Source organism: Neovison vison, chromosome 9, assembly GCF_020171115.1.
Source record: "Neovison vison isolate M4711 chromosome 9, ASM_NN_V1, whole genome shotgun sequence".
Classification (NCBI taxonomy): Eukaryota; Metazoa; Chordata; class Mammalia; order Carnivora; family Mustelidae; genus Neogale; species Neogale vison.
Genome location: NC_058099.1, coordinates 6992178 through 7012054, shown reverse-complemented (window position 1 = coordinate 7012054; position 19877 = coordinate 6992178). Strand labels below are relative to the sequence as shown.

The 19877-nt window shown below is 48.6% G+C and overlaps 1 protein-coding gene across 11 annotated transcripts in view; it reads left to right on the top strand.

Moving 5' to 3' along the window:
* The first annotated feature begins 4598 nt into the window (after nucleotides 1-4598).
* Nucleotides 4599-19877, top strand: part of SPTAN1 (spectrin alpha, non-erythrocytic 1) — a 62039-nt gene continuing 46760 nt past the window's right edge. For 10 of the 11 annotated variants that reach the window (XM_044264761.1, XM_044264759.1, XM_044264758.1 and 7 more), the window contains exons 1-3: nucleotides 8031-8078; nucleotides 17262-17501; nucleotides 18664-18789. In XM_044264761.1, coding sequence (XP_044120696.1) covers nucleotides 8046-8078; nucleotides 17262-17501; nucleotides 18664-18789 — 399 coding nt within the window. In that variant the 5' untranslated portion in view covers nucleotides 8031-8045. Of the gene's footprint in view, nucleotides 4704-8030; nucleotides 8079-17261; nucleotides 17502-18663; nucleotides 18790-19877 lie in introns of those variants that run through there. The other variant, XM_044264762.1, reaches the window with a different exon arrangement.

The window sequence follows — 19877 nt, the reverse complement described above, 5'->3', positions numbered from 1 at the left end:
GAGAAACTCAGCACATCCCTTGGCTGGAAGAATGGTTTTGGAGGGTTCCTTCCCCTACTCCGCAAGCGTCCTGTGATGAAAGCAGTGACCTAGCTAGGTTTGGCTGTCATCTCTCTCAGTGCCAGGACAGGCAGGGGAGCCGCAGTGCCTCACACAGATCCCTTAATCAGGCCTGGCCTCTCACTTCCCCTTTCTCTGTCCCACCAAATGAGCGCCTGACACTAGATTTCCTGTGGACCGCAGAAAGCAGGTGAGAGCAGCGGTGAATTTACAAGAACAGGTATGATCAGTTGAGGGGCACCTGACTGGCTCGGTCAGTAAGGTATGTCATTTGATCTCAGGGTCATGAGTTCAAGTCCCACATTCAGTGTAGAGCCTACTTGAGAAAGAAAAACTTATTCTCTAGCTTATAGTTGGGCTCCATTTAAAAGAAAAAAATACGAATTTAAACAGATGATGCATTCAGGAAACATTTTTCTTTTAGCTTCTTCAGAATGTTTACACTAAACGTAGTACATGACTGAATTGGAACCTACACCAGAAAAAAAATCTTTTTGTATGTTTGTCTTATAAAGAACATTGGGACAATTGGTAAAATTTGAATAAGATCTATAAGTTAGATAATGGTATTTTTTTAAAAAAGGTTTTATTTATTTATTTGACAGAGAGATCACAAGTAGGCAGAGAGGCAGGCATAGAGAGACAGAAGGAAACAGGCTTCCCGCTGAGCAGAGAGCCGGATGTGGGACTCCATCCCAGGACCCTAAGATCATGACCTGAACTGAAGGCAGAGGCTTTAACCCACTGAGCAACCCAAGCGCCCCTTTTGTGCTTTTTCTTTTTGATTTTTTTTTTTTTTTTTTTTTGAGGGATGGTAAGGGAGAAGGCACAGAGGAAGAGAGAATCCCAAGCAGGCTCTGTGCTCTCACAGATCCTGAGATCTCCACCTGTAGGGAAACCGAGAGTTCATTGCTTAACTGCCTGAGCCACCAGGTGCCCCAACCTTTTTTTTTTTTAAAGGGAATAAATGTTTATTTAACTTTTCAAAGTAATCTCTGCACCCAACATGGGACTCAAACTCACGACCCTGACGCCTGCTCCGCTGACTGAGCCAGCCAGGCGCCCCTGCTTTGTTGACTAACTGTGGTAAAATACACGTCACTCAAAAGTTACCGTTTCAGGGGCGCCTGGGTGGCTCAGTGGGTTAAGCCGCTGCCTTCGGCTCAGGTCATGATCCCAGGGTCCTGGGATCAAGCCCCGCATCAGGCTCTCTGCTCAGCCGGGAGCCTGCTTCCTTCTCTCTCTCTCTGCCTGCCTCTCTCCCTGCTTTGTGATCTCTCTCTGTCAAATAAATAAATAAAATCTTTTAAAAAAAAAAATTACCGTTTCAGCCATTTTTTTTTAAGATTTTATTTATTTATTTGACAGAGATCACAAGTAGACAGAGAGGCAGGCAGAGAGAGAGAGGGAAGCAGGCTCCCTGCTGAGCAGAGAGCCCAATGCGGCACTTGATCCCAGGACCCTGGGATCATGACCTGAGCCGAAGGCAGCGGCTTAACCCACTGAGCCACCCAGGCGCCCCCCCCCCCCCGTTTCAGCCATTTTTAAGTGTATGGCCCTGTGGCATTAAGTGCATGCCCACTGCACAGCCATCACCGTCCGTGTCCAGAACAGTTTCCTCTTGCACAACTGAAACCCTGTCCCCGTTAAACACTCACTGCCCATCCTCCTCAGCCCAGCCCCTGGCAAGCTCTGCTCTACTTTCTGTCTCTGTAAACTTGACTCTTCTGGGGATCTCGTGGTGCAGTCTTTGTGCTTTTGTGTCTGGGTACTTCACCTAGCATCACAGCCTCGGGGGGCATCCAGTCGCTGTGTTCCTTGCCAGCTGTGACACTGCAAAATGTCATCTAGGAAGAAGTACAGTCCACTTGCCAGGGTAACTTCTCAATCAGCTCCTTTGTGGGGAGGAAAAGTGTAAGAGCTTGCTGCTTGCTCACTGCTGTGCTTGTGGGGTGGAGGAGGGAGAGAGGAAGGGAAGTGGGAGGAAGTGGGAGTTTCTCCAGGGAGAGCCAGCGATTAATTTTCCATGGCTGGAACAGGTGAAAACATCATTACATTTTGTGTATTTCCAATCAGTTGACTCTTGGACTTGAAAAGGTATTGGGACTACCTGAATGCCTAAGTTTGGGGTACATATCAAACCTTCAGATGGGGGGGGTGCAGAATAGAAAAAGCTTGGAATTCAGTCCTACCCCCTGCTGTTCAGGAGAATACTAGGAGCCGGGAGCTGATTGCTATACTGTCCTGTGCTTTGTTTTTTTCCCCTGAGTTTTTCTCCAAAACAAAGAGGGCCATTATCTGCTTTGTCATCTCTCCCTACACCTAGCAGAGCGTTTGTTTGTTGGGCATACAGTGAAATTGGTGGGAGGTGAGGTAGGCACACCACAGAACAAGTGAAGAAGGGCTTTCTCAGTGTCTCATTTCTCGTGCCAAGTGCAGGATGGGGTGGGTGAGTGAGTGGGGAGGTGTAGAGGGCCAGAGGTAATGGGTTTTGGCCTTGTCTCAGATCAGACAGAGGATCTATGGGTAAGAATCAGTTTCTGTACCAATACCAAAGCTCTCACATCTGTTTTGCTTCTGGTAAAAGCGACAAAACCCCCCATTTCACCAGGAGGCCGGCCATAGTGATGTAAAAGAAAGATCTCCCTTTTTACAAACCCCTGCCCAGGCCTTTGAGAGCCGTTCCTTGCTGGAGCAGAAGGTCTTGGAAATTTTGGAGAGCTATGATTGTGTAAGCCATTTTGTACGCAGAGCTGAATATATGATTAAACATTTTTCTGCTCCCTGGTGCAGAAGAGGCTGTCGATGCCATCAACTGTTCGAGAAATGCACACCCCAGGGAGGAGTTAATCGGTCCTGTTTTCTCTATATAGAAGACTGCAGGAAATGCCTCTTAGCTCCTACGTTTTTCCTCCAGATTCTACAAAGCTGCTTCTGGGGTGTGGCCATTCCTTTTCTTTTCTCTGCACTGTGATGGGTTGAGGGAATAAGAGAATTTTTCCTTGGAAAGGGCAGCTTAGAAACCAGATTGCAGATCCCAGGCACAGGGAAAGAAGGCCAAACTGTAGAGAACCAGGAAGCTCAGGGCTGGGCCTGGGCCCAAGTTCTGGTGCAGTGCCCAGGGCTGCTTGGTAACCAGGAGGCTGAGGCCTTCCGAGCTGTGGAGATCCTGGTCTGCCTGACTGCACAGGAATGATTTGGGTGTTACTCCCAATGGCTGCGGCCCAGCTGTCGCAGAAGTGGGGGTGGGGAGAAAGGGCTTCCCAACGGAGGGCTTTGGGCTACACTATAGAGTTCAGAGCCAGACCCTTAAACTGCTAAGACTGTAAGGAACAGAAACTCCAGAAATCCTCACCCCCCACCCCAGCACCCACCATTGCAGTGCCTCCCTTTCCTAGGGGAAGGCAGCACAACATGACTGTTTAAGAGAAGGTTCTGATTGCTTAGATCTAAATCCTAGCTTTTCTTCTTCTTTTTTAATCCTAGCTTTTCTTCTTGCTAACTGCCTAACCTAGGGCGAGAGACCTATCTTCCATGTCAGAGTGCTCATTTCTAAAACGGGGAACTAATACCTACCTTGTAAAATGATTACCCAGATTAAAAAAGAAAGAGAAAAAGAAAAAGTAACACATGAAATGCTTAGCACAGCGCCTGGTACATAAGGAAAGTTCAATTAATTGTGGGCTGAAGAACTTTCATGTCTTGTTTATAAAATAAGATTAATGCATCCTATTCCACCGGCGACCTGTCAGAAAGCTTTTGCTATAAGAATTAAGAAATTATTAACTCCCCAAATCCCAAATGACAGACTTCAACTCCAAATTAATCTTTATTTTCGGGGATCGGATTTGGCCTTTTCTTACCACCACCTCAAACCCGGAGCTCCAAATCATTCTCGGTTTCTACACCTCAGCCCCCACCAGAGTAGGCTGACTTTGGGTCCCGGCCGCAGCCATCTCCTAGGGAAAGAGGCAGGAGGAAGAAAAGTCTGGGGGTGATCTCACCCTTTGGGACTGGGCGTTTTACAGACAAGGGTGCGAGGCATCCCCGGCCAGACTGCGGCGACGGCCCCTGCCCCGCCCTTCGCTGCAGTCCTGGCAGGACTCCCAGGGGCGGAGGGGAGGGGTGGGGTGCAGAAGATTCTCCGCAGGGCGGGGTGGGGCAGGATTGGAGGATCCGAGTTGCGGGGAGGGCGGGGCGGCTGCCGCATCTCCCGCCGCCCGGGCGGAGGCAGTGACTCCACTGCACCATCGCCCCTCGCCCCTGGAGCGCGCCCTCCTTTCCCATCCTCCCGCCGCGCTCCCGGGACTCGGCTTTTCCCCCACGCAGCGGCGCTTCGGCTCCTTCCGGAAGCCCTCGGCCCTTTCCGTCGTGCGATCGGGAAGCGAGCCGGCGGGAGCTCCGCCCCCTTAGCTCTGCCGGAGCTCGCCCCCGCCCCTCGCGCCGCGCCCCGGCGCTTCCCCCGCGCTCGTGCCCGCCCGCCGCCGGAACGCGCGTGGCCGCCTATAAAAGAGGCGAGACGCGCGCGTCGCCGCCACTACCCGCTGCGGAGCGAACGGCGAGGCGGGAGGTCGCGGAGGCGCGTCGGTTCCCTCAGCAGCCCCCATCCCGGCGCACCCACCGCTTTCACCCCGCAGGAGCCGGTGAGACGGGGAGCTGGGGGGAAGGAGCAGGGCCCGAGGGCCCCCGACCCCTGGGCGGGGAGCCGGGCAGCCCCTGGGGCGGGGCGGGCGCGCGGACAGGTGAGCCCGGCCGGCCTCGCAGCTGCCTCCGACGGGCGGGGACCTGGCAGACGGGCCGCGACCGGCCGGGGGGAGGGTGGGCTGGCAAGGAGCCGCCCGGCCCAGCCTGGGCGCCGGTTGCTGGAATGTCATTGACTGGGCGGAGGTGGTGGGGGGAGGCGAGGCCAGCGGGTCCGTCCCTCTCCCCCACCCCCAAGCCTGGCTGCGATCCCGCCCTGCCCCATCCGGCTGCGGCAGGTGGGGCGGGGGCCCCTGGCGGGATCCTCACCATCCCCCTTCCTGCCGAGCGCTCCCCCAGCGCCCCCGATCGCCTGCCTCGGCAGGGAGCGACTTCTGCAGCTCCTCTTCCCCAGTCCCCACAGCAGTGCCGCCCCAACCCTTGAGGGAGGAAGAGCCGAGAGCATAGAGGAAAAGGGCTCTTTGACCTTAATTTCATCCACTGTGGCGATTCTTGGCATTCTCTCTAGACGCAGAAAGGTCTAAGACCGGCCATGTCCTTTTCCTTCCTCGTAATAAACATTTCTTTCCTACCCAGTTGTGATTTGCTTTAAATAACAGGTAGATGCGGCGTTTCTTTGTATTGAGACTCAAATCCAATAACTTAATAGCTTACGAGTTATTCCCCTCCCCCTCCCCCCACCCCCGCCCCACCCGAGACGGGGGTCCTTCGATTCGAGGACATTATATTATTGGTCAAAAATTCTACAGCCACGCCAGTGTTGACTGATAGAGCAGCCTTTTGTTTGTAAGCTAGTCCTGCAAATTTGACAAGATGCTTCCTAAAGAAAATTGCCTTTAAGAGTCTCTTTGATGCATTCGGACAGAATATTCTAAATAAGGGGCTTGTTAAGGTTAAGGGTTGCATATGTTTTAAATTAAAAGCCTGAATAGCCCAGAATGCTGGCTTGAGATGATTGAATCGCCCCAACACTTTTGTCAAATCTCTTTTATATAATAGATTCTAAAATACGTAAGCCCTTTGTTCTGTCTTCATCACGGCATTTTAGAAAAACTTAACCATCATGGCTGTCAGGGAAGAATAGAAAAGAGACCATCTGAAGTATTTTAATAATATGTGGAGAAATTGCGGAGTCATAGCAATTGGACCTAAGTAAAACAGAATGTATCAAGATGGAAGGGTTGGGGGTGTCTTGCAGCCAGGAAACAGAAAATCTTAAGAAGAGCGGGGGAATACTGAGCTGTCTGAAGCTATTGAGCCAAGGTTTCACCTCCTAAACTCTTTTCCTTTTTGTTGCAGCTAATGTCTTAGATTTTCAAAGGTCAAATTGAAGTCAAAAGTTTAAAAATGTGCTGGAGGGGAAAAAAAATGTGCTGCAGTAAGGGCCTCTGCAGGAAATTAATAGAAAGCCTTTTTTAGTAACTGGGCCAATAATGACTCACTGGGACCCTCAAAGTGTGTTAGCTGTTATCTAGGGACCTCCATGGAGAGACGAGCCTTGAAAGGAGGATTTGCCCTATGCCGGACAGGTGTGAAGCCGTTCTTAGAGTAATCCATCAATTGGTAACATCTTGGGGTATGCTTTTGGTCTTGGCCATGGGTTTTGTAGCAAACTAGCATTTGGAGAAATCGGGTATGTCACGGGTTCTAATAGGAACTTGTCAAATAATCTGATGGATGGGTTTCGGTGACGAGAGCAGGTTGTTTTTTTTTTTTTAAAGATTTTATTTATTTGAGAGAGAGAAAGCATGAAAGGAGTGAGGTCAGCAGGAGAAGCAGACTCCCTGCCAAGCAGGGAGCCTATGTGGGACTCGTCTGTTCCACGGGGGACTCCAGGATCAGGACCTGAGCCCGAGGCAGTCGCTCAACCACCTGAGCCGCCCAGGCGACCGGAGAGCAGGTTTTTAAATTCCATCTTTCTTTTGGTTCCCTGGGTCAGTATTGCTCTATTTTTCCCTACCCGCCTTCATCCCAGAGGGAGGGGCCGACTGCAGACCCTGAGCAGCGAGTCCCGTGCGGTCCACAGCCCTGTCACTGCTGAAGCTGCACGAAGGCTAGTGGGCAGGAGGCCGGCCTCGTAATCAGTCCTCCATGGGCTATGCGAGGACTCCGCTAGCTCTGCGGTCTGGGCTGCGCAGCTGTGGGCAGACTAGTAGCAGACAGCTGACAGTGCTGACTCCAGGAATGCCGGAATGCCGAGAAGGGAATGCGAGGAGGAGTACAGAGCTGATGGCTTTTGGGGCCGAGGCCCTGGCGGGAGAGCAGCTGTGTTATTAATTCCCTTCCACCTTTTTTTTTTTTTTTTTAAATATTTTTATTTATTTGACAGACAGAGATCACAAGTAGGCAGAGAGGCAGGCAGAGAGAGAGAGAGAGAGAGAGGAGGAAGCAGGCTCCCTGCAGAGCAGAGAGCCCAATCAGGACTCAATCCCAGGACCCTGGGATCAAGACCGGAAGGCAGAGGCTTTAACACACTGAGCCACCCAGGTGCTCCCCGCTTCCACCTTTTTTTTGCATATTCCTCTTGTATGGGTTTTGAATAGGAAGTAGTATTTTAGTAAGGACGTGTACCAGTAAAGGAGGCCCAAGTCAGATCTCTATAGCTTGAGTTCTTTCTTGCTTCTCATGGGTCTCTCTCTCTCTGTTATTTCATGACTGAATGGAAGGGGATTTAGAAATTGGCTAGTCCTGGGAGTCTCCATTTATTGGGCGGTGGCTCTGGGGAGGGCATATTTAGTGTTAGAAAGCATATTCAGTATTCTTTATCTGGAGAGTGGGGAAACTGAGGCCCAGAGGGGGTGTAACTTGGCCGAGGCAGCACATGTAGATCCACAGGAACTGCGAAGGGGCCAGACAGAGAACTTGGGTTCTCTTTCCACGTTTTAAATCCCTGGTGGGGTTCAGAAGGGAAAAAAAAAAAAAAAGAACAAGAAAGGCACAGGGAGGGCGCCTGGGTGGCTCAGTGGGTTAAGCCGCTGCCTTCGGCTCAGGTCATGATCTCAGGGTCCTGGGATCGAGTCCCACATCGGGCTCTCTGCTCAGCAGGGAGCCTGCTTCCTCCTCTGCCTCTCTGTCTGCTTGTGATCTCTGTCAAATAAATAAATAAAATCTTTAAAAAAAAAAAAAAAGGCACAGGGAGAACACCAGGAATGTGGTTTTTTATTTGTATTTCATATATCCTAATGGTCTGTTTTCTTCATTTTGACACTGTTTTGTTCAGTTTGCCCTTAGAAGCGTGTTATCTCGCTCTTCCCCTCCCTCTTGAGACTCCACATTCCTCCGTCATGTTGTCATCGTTTCGTAAACGCAGAGTGCAGGTATTTGACCAGCATGCAGGAAGCGGGTTGCCTTTTTGGTTTTGCCTGGCTTGCCGTGAAGACACATTTGTGGCAGAGGTTGAATGATCTAAAGAGAGGGGGAGAAAACTCTGCCTGCATGACCTTTCTGTTAAGCCAATTGGTTCGGGTTGGGGTTTTTCTCCATTGTTTTTTTTTGGTGTTACGTGAACAGAAGTCTTAGTACATCGATTGTAAATTTCCAAAGCCTCCTGCTTTTTGCCTTCCTCTCTTTCAGGCATGAATACATTAATTTCTTCTCACCCTACTGGTGTTTGCATGTAATGTTTGCTGATTTTTTAATTGATGGTTACTTGGTTCTTAAGAACCAAGGGACTAAACAGATTATCTTAGCTATTTGGAAAAAAATAATCTGAAAATGTGTCGTAAAAGTAGTATTTTTAAATTTGACAAATATCATAAACTTGGGTTTGTTTCCTGTTCCCACCGACTTATTTTTTCTGCCACAGGCCTTGTAATGAAATGGAGCTTGCGTTTTCTTGGCTAAAAAAAGCTCCCTGTATATATTTCATTTTGTAGTTTTTGAATGTTTGCTGAATTGGACCTTTTTGAAAAAGAAAAATGCTTAAAATTAATGTCTCAACATCCCATAAGGAGAAATACAAACTTTGCGAATTTCTAGTGATTATGGGTGATAAATCCAAGGCAAGCCCTTTTATAAATCAGAGTGGTGAATTGGCTGAAATGAGGTTTATAAAAATGGGCCACATTTTAACCTTTCCCTGTTTTGATTGTCAGAAACAATATTTTGCACTTAAATACCTCTCATCTGAATTTTACAGGTTAAGAGGTAAGTCGCAGCAAGATAGTATTTGGGAAGCATTCAGAAGTAAGTTTTCTCAACGTTGCTCTGCGTTTCTGGATTTTGATGCAATGCAGTATGAACCTTTTGCTTTCTTAAAGCTAAGTCCCTGCTCGCCTCTGTGGAAACGGGCCCATGAGGTGAAGTGAGTTAATCAGTCTGAAGGCTGACATGCAGATCCACAGAAGCAAAACTAGTTTTTATTCATTTTTGTACTATTTACCTCACTACTTCCCATCCGCTCTGCCGCTGAAATCTGCAGCGAGGCTGGTTAGGGGCTCATTAGCTTGATGTGGGACTCCGCTGCCAGAACATGTTAATGGGTGCTAAAGGGTTCTTTCGTGGATTGTTCTCCGGAGAAGCCCGTCCACATGGGTGGCTGTAGTTCCGCTTGGCACCTGTAAAATTTGGGAATGGGTTGGCTTTCGGAGCCAGGGGGAAAAACCTGCGTTGTCAGTCCTGCACCTTTGAGCTCTGACAAAGCAACCACAGTAAATCCGAGAGATGGTTTTTCTGACCTTTTGCTTTGGGCGATGTGTATGAATTTGCCCATAGAGCCCAGTGATCTGTTCATCCCCTTAGTCCCCCCAAATCCCTTTGCTTGCAAAAGAGTGTATCTGGTGAAATTGGAGTTCATTGTGTAGTTTTCCAGATGCCTCTTACGTCCAGCACGTTCCATGGCAGAACGGGGGCTTTGTCTCCGTGACTCCTGCCTGCTCACCACCAGTGGCTTCTCTGCTGGGGTTCCACGGGGAAGTTGTGCTGAATTCCTCCGTCCTCCCAAGATCTGCGGGACGGTGCCCTAAACTACTCACTGCAGGTGCCAGGCTCGCTGTGTGGGAGGCATCTGACCTTTGGTCTGAGAATGACTTCCATCAGCAGTCTTTTCTGTTGCCTAACTCGGAGTCCATCTGTCCGGGTCTCGCCCGCCCTCCAGAGACGGACAGATGCCCGTGCATAGCAGGGCGGATAGCTTCTGTAGGTGAGGCCGAAGCATTTAAAAATTCCCTCAGTGCCAGGAACTAGCTCAGACTGCTGTCTCTTGGCATTGACAAGAAGACAATTTTTCATTAGTGGCTAGGCTTTTCTGTAGGAATCCATTTTCAGTTGATAATATGTGTGAATTTGCGTCAGATATGAGGAGTCATTCTCGGGCGTGTTACATCTTTGGATTAAGCTAGAACTTTCTACCCAAGGTTCATATCTTTAGACCCCTCTCTTTCTTCCCAGAGATCTGGCAGTATCGTAAGAATGCTGACAAGGTCTTTTTATTTATTACAATAGAGGACATAGTTGTAATTCCTGTTTTATCCCCCGAGATCAATTCATACTCCTTGCTGAATGATGCGGCTAACATTTTGACTGCTGCATTGCAGCATTTATAAATAGCCTGCATCTTCGGTCTTCGTGAAAAATATTAGCAAAAATACGACTTTTTTCTTCGGGTATCTTCCATGGGAAGCTGCCCTTGAACATACAGAGAATATATTCAGCGCTTCGTTTGCCCTCTGTTTTCCGTGGACAGGGAGGGACCTGATTGGCAAAATCAGAGTTGAGGGACTCCTTCGAGATAAGCAGTCATCTGCCATCCTAGGAAGTTGGTCCCTCTGTGGGTTTTTAGGCAGTTAGTAAAATAGATAGGCTAGTGTGGTTGGAGATTTTTTTTTTTTTTTTTTTAAGATTTTATTTATTTCTTAGATCACAAGTAGGCAGAGAGGCAGGCAGTGAGCCCAATTCGGGGCTCGATCCCAGAACCCTGGGATCATGACCCAAGCCAAAGGCAGAGGCTTTAACCCACTGAGCCACCCAGGCACCCCTGGAGATTGTTTTTTAATGGCACATTTCCCAAAGTCTTCCTTTCTAGCTCTCAAAAGGTGTTAATCCCATTAAGGTTGGGAACGGCCTGGAACATTCTCAGTGGAGCCCGCCTTATCAGTCAACTGCATATTTCAGGCCAGGGGTGGAGTTCTTGCAGCCTACAGCCTCGGTCCTGGGGGGGACGTGTTGCACACACAAGCCGAGGCCAGGAAATTCCACTGACTCCCTCACAGAGTTTTGGGTGAGAGGCTAACACGTCTTCCGGTGGCAGCATTTCTTGGTGATAGGAATATTTTTCCCGTTTTTAATATAATCAATGGAAATGACCCATTTCGGAGCAAGGAAACTGGAGTGTCTAGAGATGAACTTGGAGACAGCTCCTTCTCAGGTTAAGGGGTGGGGAACTCTTATTAATGCATCATTTCAGGCTCCTGTAACCATGCAAATGAGGATCCTGCAGGCCCACAGCAGTGGGAGAGCTTTGATGACTTTCAGATGCCCAGCTCCCCAGGGACAGCCAGTGGTGGCTTGGCAGAGCTCCCACCTACTGACGTCAGCTGATCGGCAGGAAAGAAAAGTCCATTATTGCCTGACCAAAGCACTTGGTATAGGATTGACTCGTTGTACTTCACTGGGGTGACAAAGAGGGCCTTTTAGGTTGGTTAATTTCAGCAGGGCCTCGCTGGACTGTCTCCCTGGATTGGTAGAGTCAAATCCTCAGGCAGGACCCACGCAGGGGGACTTGCTAAGGCGGTGCCCTTGCCACATTATGTTAGAGATTCTTGGCTTCATCACAAAGGGCCTGCTCCCCAATGTGATTTCTTCGAAATTTCCGTGGCAGCTAAAGGATTTTAGAAATGCAGTGAATCCTGTGTATGACGAAGCAGGACAGATGCCTTAAGCATTAATCTAAGGACTCAGACTTTTTTTTTTTTTTTTAAGATTTTATTTATTTATTTGACAGACAGAGGTCACAAGTAGGCAGAGAGGCAGGCAGAGAGAGAGAGGAAGGGAAGCAGACTCCCAGAGCCCTGGGATCATGACCTGAGCCAAAGGCAGAGGCTTTAACTCACTGAGCCTCCCAGGCGTCCCAGGACTCAGACATCTTGCAGGAACTCATGTGCACTGTGCTGGGTTCGTACATACCTGCACCTTCCATGGCACATTTTGTTGCCAGAAAATTCTGTGAGGGAGCAAAGTAGGCACAATTTCCTGCTGTTTCTTCATCTGAAACCGTTTCCCAAGAGATTAGAACGAAGGAAGTATGTAATTTCTTAACCTTGATTGTTTGCTACCTTAAGAGTCATTCTTACAAAAGCAAAATCAATTTTTATTTCTTGATTTAAAAAAAAAATTTTTTTAAGTTTTTATTCACGGCCTCTCTATACCCAGTGTGGGACTCAAACTTACAATCCTGAGAGTCACATGCGGCGCCGGCTGAGCCAGCCAGGTGCCCAATTTTTATTTTTTGAATAATTAATATATCCGCCTTCTTCCTTCTTCCATCCAAAGTGGTGATGGGAAAAATAACAGTGAAAGGAAGGAATAAGCAAACAGCCACCAATAAATGGTATACTGGGGCACCTGGGTGTCTGCCTTTGGCTCGGGTCATGACCCCGGGGACTGGGTTCGGTCCTACATCGGGCTCCCTGCTCTGGGGTGAAAAGCCTGCTTCTCCCTCTCCCACTCCCCCTGCTTGTGTTCCCTCTCTCGCTGTGTCTATCAAATAAATAAATACGATCTCTAAAAAATAAAAATAGAGTATGGCAGCTGCCGTCATGGGCAGAATCGTTGGTTCTGGGAACCAGAGGGTCCCGGCTCACCCCAGGTAGGCTCTGTGACTTGGTTCTTGGATGACCTTGTGTCCCCTGCCTACTTAATAATGAAGTGGCAGCAGTTTCTCTGTTTCCAAGTTCCGAATGTAACTGACTCTAATGTGTGCTGAGTTGTGTGGTCAGAGAGGGAGAGGAAGATAAGGTCTTTTTTATATAGTTCCTTAGGAACTCTAAATTTACTAAAGAACCACAAAGACGGCAGGGAGAAAACCTGGCCGAATGTGACGGTCCTCTGAAGAGCATGGGGACAGTGAAGACTGTGAGGACAAGGACAAGGGAGTTGCTCTAGACTTGGAGGGCTTTGTGTGGTGTTGGGTGCTGGAGCCGCGAGGGGGGGAGAACAGTCCTGCCCAAGGGGACTTCCGGAGCCGGGAAATGGGCCCTGCCAGGGCCTGTAACTTGGAGTTGGCGTGGGAGTTTGATAAGAGATCCGGCCGGAGCAGACCGTGTAGGCGAGTCCGTGAAGTCACGTTTACATTCTAGACCGTGTTGCTGGTGGTGCTCGTGATCCTTGTCAAGAGCCCGGCCGGCAGTCCGTCCGCAGGCACGCTCAGATTCTGCCCCGTTGTGACGAAGTATTGTTAACTGCTCCACCGCAAACAGATGTTTACTTTTTTTTTTTTTAAAGATTTTATTTATTTGACAGGCAGAGATTACAAGTAGGCAGAGAGGCAGGCAGAGAGAGAGAGGAGGAAGCAGGCTCCTTGCCGAGCAGAGAGCCCGATGCGGGGCTCGATCCCAGGATCCTGGGATCATGACCCGAGCCAAAGGCAGAGGCTTTAAACCCACTGAGCCACCCAGGTGCCCCAGATGTTTACTTTAAAAAATAATAATAATATATTTATCAATTAATTTATTTACCTGAGGGAGGGAGCAGGGGGAGGGGCAGAAGGTGGGTGGAGAGAAAATCTCAAGCAGATTCCGTGCCAAGGATGAAGCCCGACTCGGGGACTCAGTCCCAGGACCCTGAGATCACTGACTGACCAGGAGTTGGACGCTTAACCAACGGAGCCACCCAGGCGCCCCCAGACATTTACTTGTTTAAGGGCACCTTCAGATTTTGGTTTCAAGGATTGAAGATATTTTTTCTAGACACAGCGGTCTGTTGATAACAGAATGGCCTTCTTGAGCTCTGTTTCATTAAGCTCCCCCCACCCCCGCCTCCCCGGCCAAGTGAAGAGGCCACCTCGTTTCTCAAAACTGCCATGTGCTCAGGCCCAGATTAGTAATTCCTTCTGCTCAGCAGGCTGACACCTGGTTGCAGAGACTCGTTCTCCATTTGCTGTTCCTGTCACAAATCTGGCTTTTCCCCGGGTGGAATTCCAGTTTGACATAATATGGAGAAGGTGACTCGGGTGGGCGATGGGAGCTCTGGCCTCACCTTGTACAAGTGAATTCCATAGCAGCACTCAGCATATCCTTGGTTATTTGTCAGCACTTTTCTTAATGGCCCGTATATGCCAGAAATCGCGGATACAAAGATTAGGGTGCTCCGTCTAATGATACCGTGGGAAGTATATACCAGTGCTTCATAAATCTGCACAAAAGTGTGATTAAATCTGAGGAGGAGGGAAGGAGGGAGCATGGAGCCCAGCTTGGGGGGGAGGCAAGAACGTACAGCTTACTCCTCTCGGCTGGGCATTGAGGTATAAATAGGAGTTATCCAGGCAGAGGAGAGGCCGAACATTCTACACAGAGGAGGCCTAGGCAAATAGGTGGGAGTGTGCCTCTTTTTTTTTTTTTAAGATTTTATTTATTTATTTGTCAAAGGGGAGAAAGAGCGAGCTCATACACAAGCCAGGGGAGCGGCAGGCAGGGGGAGAAGCAGGCTTCGGCTGAACAAGGAGCCTGACATGGGACTTGATCCCAGGACCCCAGGATTGTGACCTGAGCTGAAGGTAGATGCTTAGCTGACAAAGCCACACAGCATCTCTAGCTTAAGGTCTTTTTTCTTCTTCTTCTTTTTTTTCTTTTTTTCAGGTTTTATTTATTTATTTGAGAGAGAACCTGAGCTTAGGGTGTGGGAGAGGGAGAAGCAGACTCCCTGAGCAGGGAGCCCAATTCAGGGCTCAATCCCGGGACAACGGGATCAAGGCCTGAGCCAAAGGGAAACCCTTAATGAGTGAGCCACTCAGGCATGCCCCTAGCGTGGAGTCTTTCAAGGGAATCCTGTATTTGGAGAAGAAAGTATATTTCAGCATGCCTAGAGGGTAGGGAACGTGGAAGAGAGATGATACCAGCCTTGTGTGCTGGGCCAGATCACCACGCCCTGCTAAAGAGCTGAATCCTTTCCTCCCTCAGAACAGAGCCTTGAGGGGCGCCTGGGTGGCTCGGTGGGTTGGGCCGCTGCCTTCGGCTCAGGTCATGATCTCAGGGTCCTGGGATCGGGTCCCGCATCGGGCTCTCTGCTCGGCGGGGAGCCTGCTTCCCTCGCTCTCTCTGCCTGCCTCTCTGTCTGCTTGTGATCTCTCTCTGTAAAATAAATAAATAAAATCTTTAAAAAAAAAAAGAACAGAGCCTTGAAAGATCTTAAAGCATGGGAGCGATGTGGCCAAGAACATGTTTCTTTTTTTCTTTTTTTTTTTTAAGATTTTATTTATTTGGCAGAGATCACAAGTAGGCAGAGAGAGAGGGGGAAGCAGGCTCCCTGCCAAGCAGAGAGCCCTATGTGGGGCTTGATCCCAGGACCCTGAGATCATGACCTGAGCTGAAGGCAGAAGCTTAACCCACTGAGCCACCCAGGCACCCCAATCAATCAGACTTTGTGGAGAAACAATAATACAACCAAAAGAAGGGTTCAGTATGTGGAGAATAATTTGGAAACAATGGTGGTTGGCCAGAATCCCCTCATGTCCTCTTGATAAGGAATCTGGTAGCTTTCTAGGAAAGTAGTCCTAGAGTAGATCAGGTCCAAGGGATGCTTTGTTGCCACCTCTTGAAGCTGATTTAATCCCTAAAGAGTTAAAAACAGTGACCTCACCCAGATCCCACCCATGCTGTTTCCATCCCAGCTGGATGCTGGGAGCAGTTTTCCCTGCTGTCCCTCGCCTGCTCACTGTCTCCGGTTAGCCCAGCCCGGTGAGCCAGAAGAGCTCTCAAATGTCTCCTGGCCATCACGGTTTTTATACTGTATATAAATTACGGGGCAGTAGCCGGAGGGGCTAGAAAGTTTATCTGCTCTGCTTTCCCACCAAATCTCTGAATCTTCTGTAGAATGGAATTTGACCTCGGACAGGTTCTGAGATGCCCCATTTTCACCTGCCATTTTTAGTCATCATAGGGAACCGAGGCACAGGAAAGTGCCTCGCACAAGGTCATGTGGTACTGACACATTTAGAAGCTCTTTTTTCTTTCTTTCTTTTTTTTTTTTTTTTAAGATTTTATTTATTTATTTAACAGAGAGAGAAGTCACAGTAGGGGGGGGTGGGGGCGGCGGGAAGCAGGCTCCCCAAGGAGCAGTGAAGCCCGATGCGGGGGCTCCATCCCGCAGGTGAGCCACGCAGGTGCCCGATTTAGAAGCTCTTTGTCAACAGTCCGTAGGTTAGAGGAATCAGGCTTGCTCCTGAAGAGCGTGGAGTGCATCTTCTGGGTTTTGCCCACCCATAGGTCAGGTTTTCTTTTTGACGTGAGAATTTGGTGAAAGTGTCCAGAAATCTGGGGTTTTAAAGTTGGGGCCGACTGAGCACTGTGGGGAGTGCTGCCTCCTCCATCAGCCTGCCCTTGTAGCGAACTTGAAACTGATGCTGAACGCCAGTGTGCCGTCCACGGGAGCAGGCGGGCGGAGGGCAGGGTAAACCTGGCCCCACACCTTCTTGTTCTTGTGTTTAGATTTCTGGTTTTGAGTGTCACATCAGATCCAGATTTAGAGGCATAACCTCCTGTTTATTAGTAATCACCATGACTCTTTTTTTTATGTAAAGCATCCATTGCTTTAAAATTTATGTAATGCAAGTATTTGTGACATAAACCTGAATTTTTTTTAACTGAAGTGTAGTTGACCTACCATCTTTACTAGTTTTGGGTGTGCAACTCTCCACACTTTCTTTTTTTTAAGCTGCACTGTGATTTTCCGTTTGTGCACATTCACGGGACACAGCCTGTTCCTGGCGCAGGCGCTCTGGTGGCCTGAGGAAGACTTGTGGGATTATGGTTCCCGATAACTGGGAACTCAGGGGCTCTGACTAGATGAAGTCTTGGTGTTAAGGACCGTGTTACTTTGTAATCCTCCCCTTTTCTTCATTGTATAACAGGCTGAGTTCTGGAGAGATAGAAAAACTGATTTAAGTAAGAGTGAATTCTTCCTAAGCTCCACACAGTGGAATGCAGAGACCAGGTTTCAGGACCTTCGAATGGATTTTTCAGTAATTCTTTGAGAACCACTTTGGCATTTCCTTTGACTCCTTCAAGCCTGTGTAGAATTGCTGGGAAACTCTAGTTCTCCCGGTTTCTCTGGGTTTGGCTGTGGTGTTGGTGAGGCGTCCTCTGAGGGACCGTCGCAGCGAGTGGATGGCTGTTTTTCACAAAGGACTAGAATTAATGTTCGTGTTCTGTCCTGAGAAGGGACTACCTTCTCCTTTCATTCATCTGCCAGGGCTCTCTGGTAATTCTTTTCCTTCAGAGAGGCTGACTCCGTAAAAGCCACTTTGGTCGTGTGGTGCTTACTTAGTTCAGGGCATTCTGTCTTTTCAGAAAATGGACCCAAGTGGGGTCAAAGTGCTGGAAACAGCAGAGGACATCCAGGAGAGGCGGCAGCAGGTCCTAGACAGATACCACCGCTTCAAGGAGCTCTCAACCCTCCGGCGCCAGAAGCTCGAAGACTCCTATCGATTCCAGTTTTTCCAGAGAGATGCTGAGGAGCTGGAGAAATGGATTCAGGAGAAACTACAAATCGCATCCGATGAGAATTACAAAGACCCAACCAACTTGCAGGTGCGTCTCATCTCCCTGAGTTTCCTGCCAGGACTCAGGAGCTCAAATAGTTTTTGCCCCAAAGTCACACAAAAGTCATTTAATTATGACCTTGAGCACGAAGAATGTAGATCAGACATAAGGCAGGACTAACTCACTATTCTGAAAAGCCCTTGGTGTGTGTGTTTTACTGTACACACGAAGATGTATGTGGAATCTCGGGGGCGTTCTTTTCTGGATGCTTCTAGCTGATGGTTCTCAAAGCACTGCCTTGCAACTGTTGGTGGTTTCAGGGGGAGGGTCTGGGTTGAGCTCTTGGAATTTTTATTTTATTTTAGTGTTAGATTTTATTTATTTATTTGAGAGACTATGAGAGAGAGCATGAGAGGGGTGAAGGTCAGAGGGAGAAGCAGACGCCCCGTGGAGCCGGGAGCCTGAAGCAGGACTTGATCCCGGGACTCTGGGATCATAACCCAAGCCCGGCCGAAGGCAGTCGCTTAATCAGCTGAGCCACCCAGGTGGCCCCGGTTGAGCTCTTAGAATATGAGTTTTCGAGAAAGACACACTAATAGTGTTGCTGATGGAGATTTTATAGTTAGGTATCTCTTCAAGCAACTCACTGGTAAGTCTTATCAGAAGCAAGCCTTTAAAAATCATTGAATTGTAACTGAAGTTAATTTTGTGATATAAATTGTGCCTCAGTAAAGCTGTTTTTTAAAAAAAGGACAGAGCCTTTCTTCTCATTGATTTTGGTGAAGGACTTTTTTTTTTTAGCAAGGGGAACACATGGTTCTCTTACTACCCCCAGAGTCCTCCAAGAAGAGAAGAAAGTGTCATATACTGAGTGAATGTGGATGGATTATTATCCGGGAGTAAATCGTACATGCTAATTGTTGGTGTGGCCCTGTATTTCTAGAAGGATTGGATATCCACATAAAGGCTAATTTCCTGGTAGTAAAGATAGCGCAAAGTTGGTGGCCCTCAGTGGCCAAGCTTCCAAAAGCCGTATAGATGAGGTCAGAGTATCTGAGTAATTGTGGGGAAGTGGGGGTGATGCTGAGTGTCCCTAATTAGAGGGAACGGGATTCACGAGGGGAGAACTAAGGGGACCTGAGGTGGGGCAGGGCAGAAAGGAGGCTGGCATGTGGTTGCAGCTGTGTCTCACCTCACGGTCCCCCAACAGGGCAAGCTTCAGAAGCACCAGGCCTTTGAAGCTGAAGTCCAGGCCAACTCAGGAGCCATTGTTAAACTGGATGAAACTGGTAACCTGATGATCTCAGAAGGGCACTTTGCATCTGAAACCATAAGGGTGAGTAGGAGTTGTGCCTGCTACGGGAGGCCATCTGGTCTGGTTGGGGGAGGAATGTGGATTAAGTGCCAATTCGGGTTTCTAAAAAAGACTTTCCTAGCTTTTTTGGTGATTTTTATTTTTAGAGCAGGAGAGGGAGACAGGGGCAGAGGGAGCGAGAGACCCTCAAGCAGATTCCCCACCGAGTGTGGAGCCCGACACAGGGCTCGATCCCATGAACTATGAGCTTGTGATCTGAGCCAAAGTCAATAGCTTTTTCTAGCCTTTTAAGAGAATTTGTGAAGTTTTGCCTTTGTAATATGGTGATTCAGTATGAATGTAAACAAGTATGTGTCTGCTCAGTGGGGAGTTAATATTCTTATTGTAAAACAGATTAGAATGTGATTATACTTTAAAGAAGATTACATAAATGAAACCTAAATGTATAGATGGTAATTAGAGGGGAGAGCATGTTAGTGAAATTGGTGAATTTGGGGATCAGGACACAAAGATCAGTAGGATTAATCACAGACACCGTAAAGTTCTCTGTTGAAAACTCGAGGCCTGGATCTTGGTGATTTGCCCTAGGAGGTGGTTTGTTGAGGTCTCATCCCCAAGCCAGTTAAGGGCCCAGCTGTGAGCAGTGACTTGTGGCACCTGTTGGTCGGTGACCTAGTGACTGAAGCAGCCAGCTGTGAAGCAAATGTCCTTACATTGTGTGATTGGGCCCGTTTGGTTACAGTTCACGGATAATTGATCTGCTGGGCCCTAACATTTCCAGTACCAAGGTACTAAGGGAAAGCAGACCTCTTTAGGATGAAGTTTGCACACTTGGTTTCTCATAACAGGATACTCGATACTCTTTCCTGTTTCTGATTTATCTCCTTCCTGTCTGTGTGTCTTGTTCTTTGTCATCCAAAGGCCCGTTCTCTTGAGGGACTGGCCTTTGCAGTCCCTTACCAGTCAAGGCAACTGTGGAGAGTTCGATGAAAGCTACATTCATAAGCCCCAGTAGAAAGGCCCCAGCCCCTCCTCCCCAACACCCTGTGGAGCTTTCATTCCCGTAGGATCCGGTCTAGTGGTTTTCAACAATAAATACCTATTGTCTC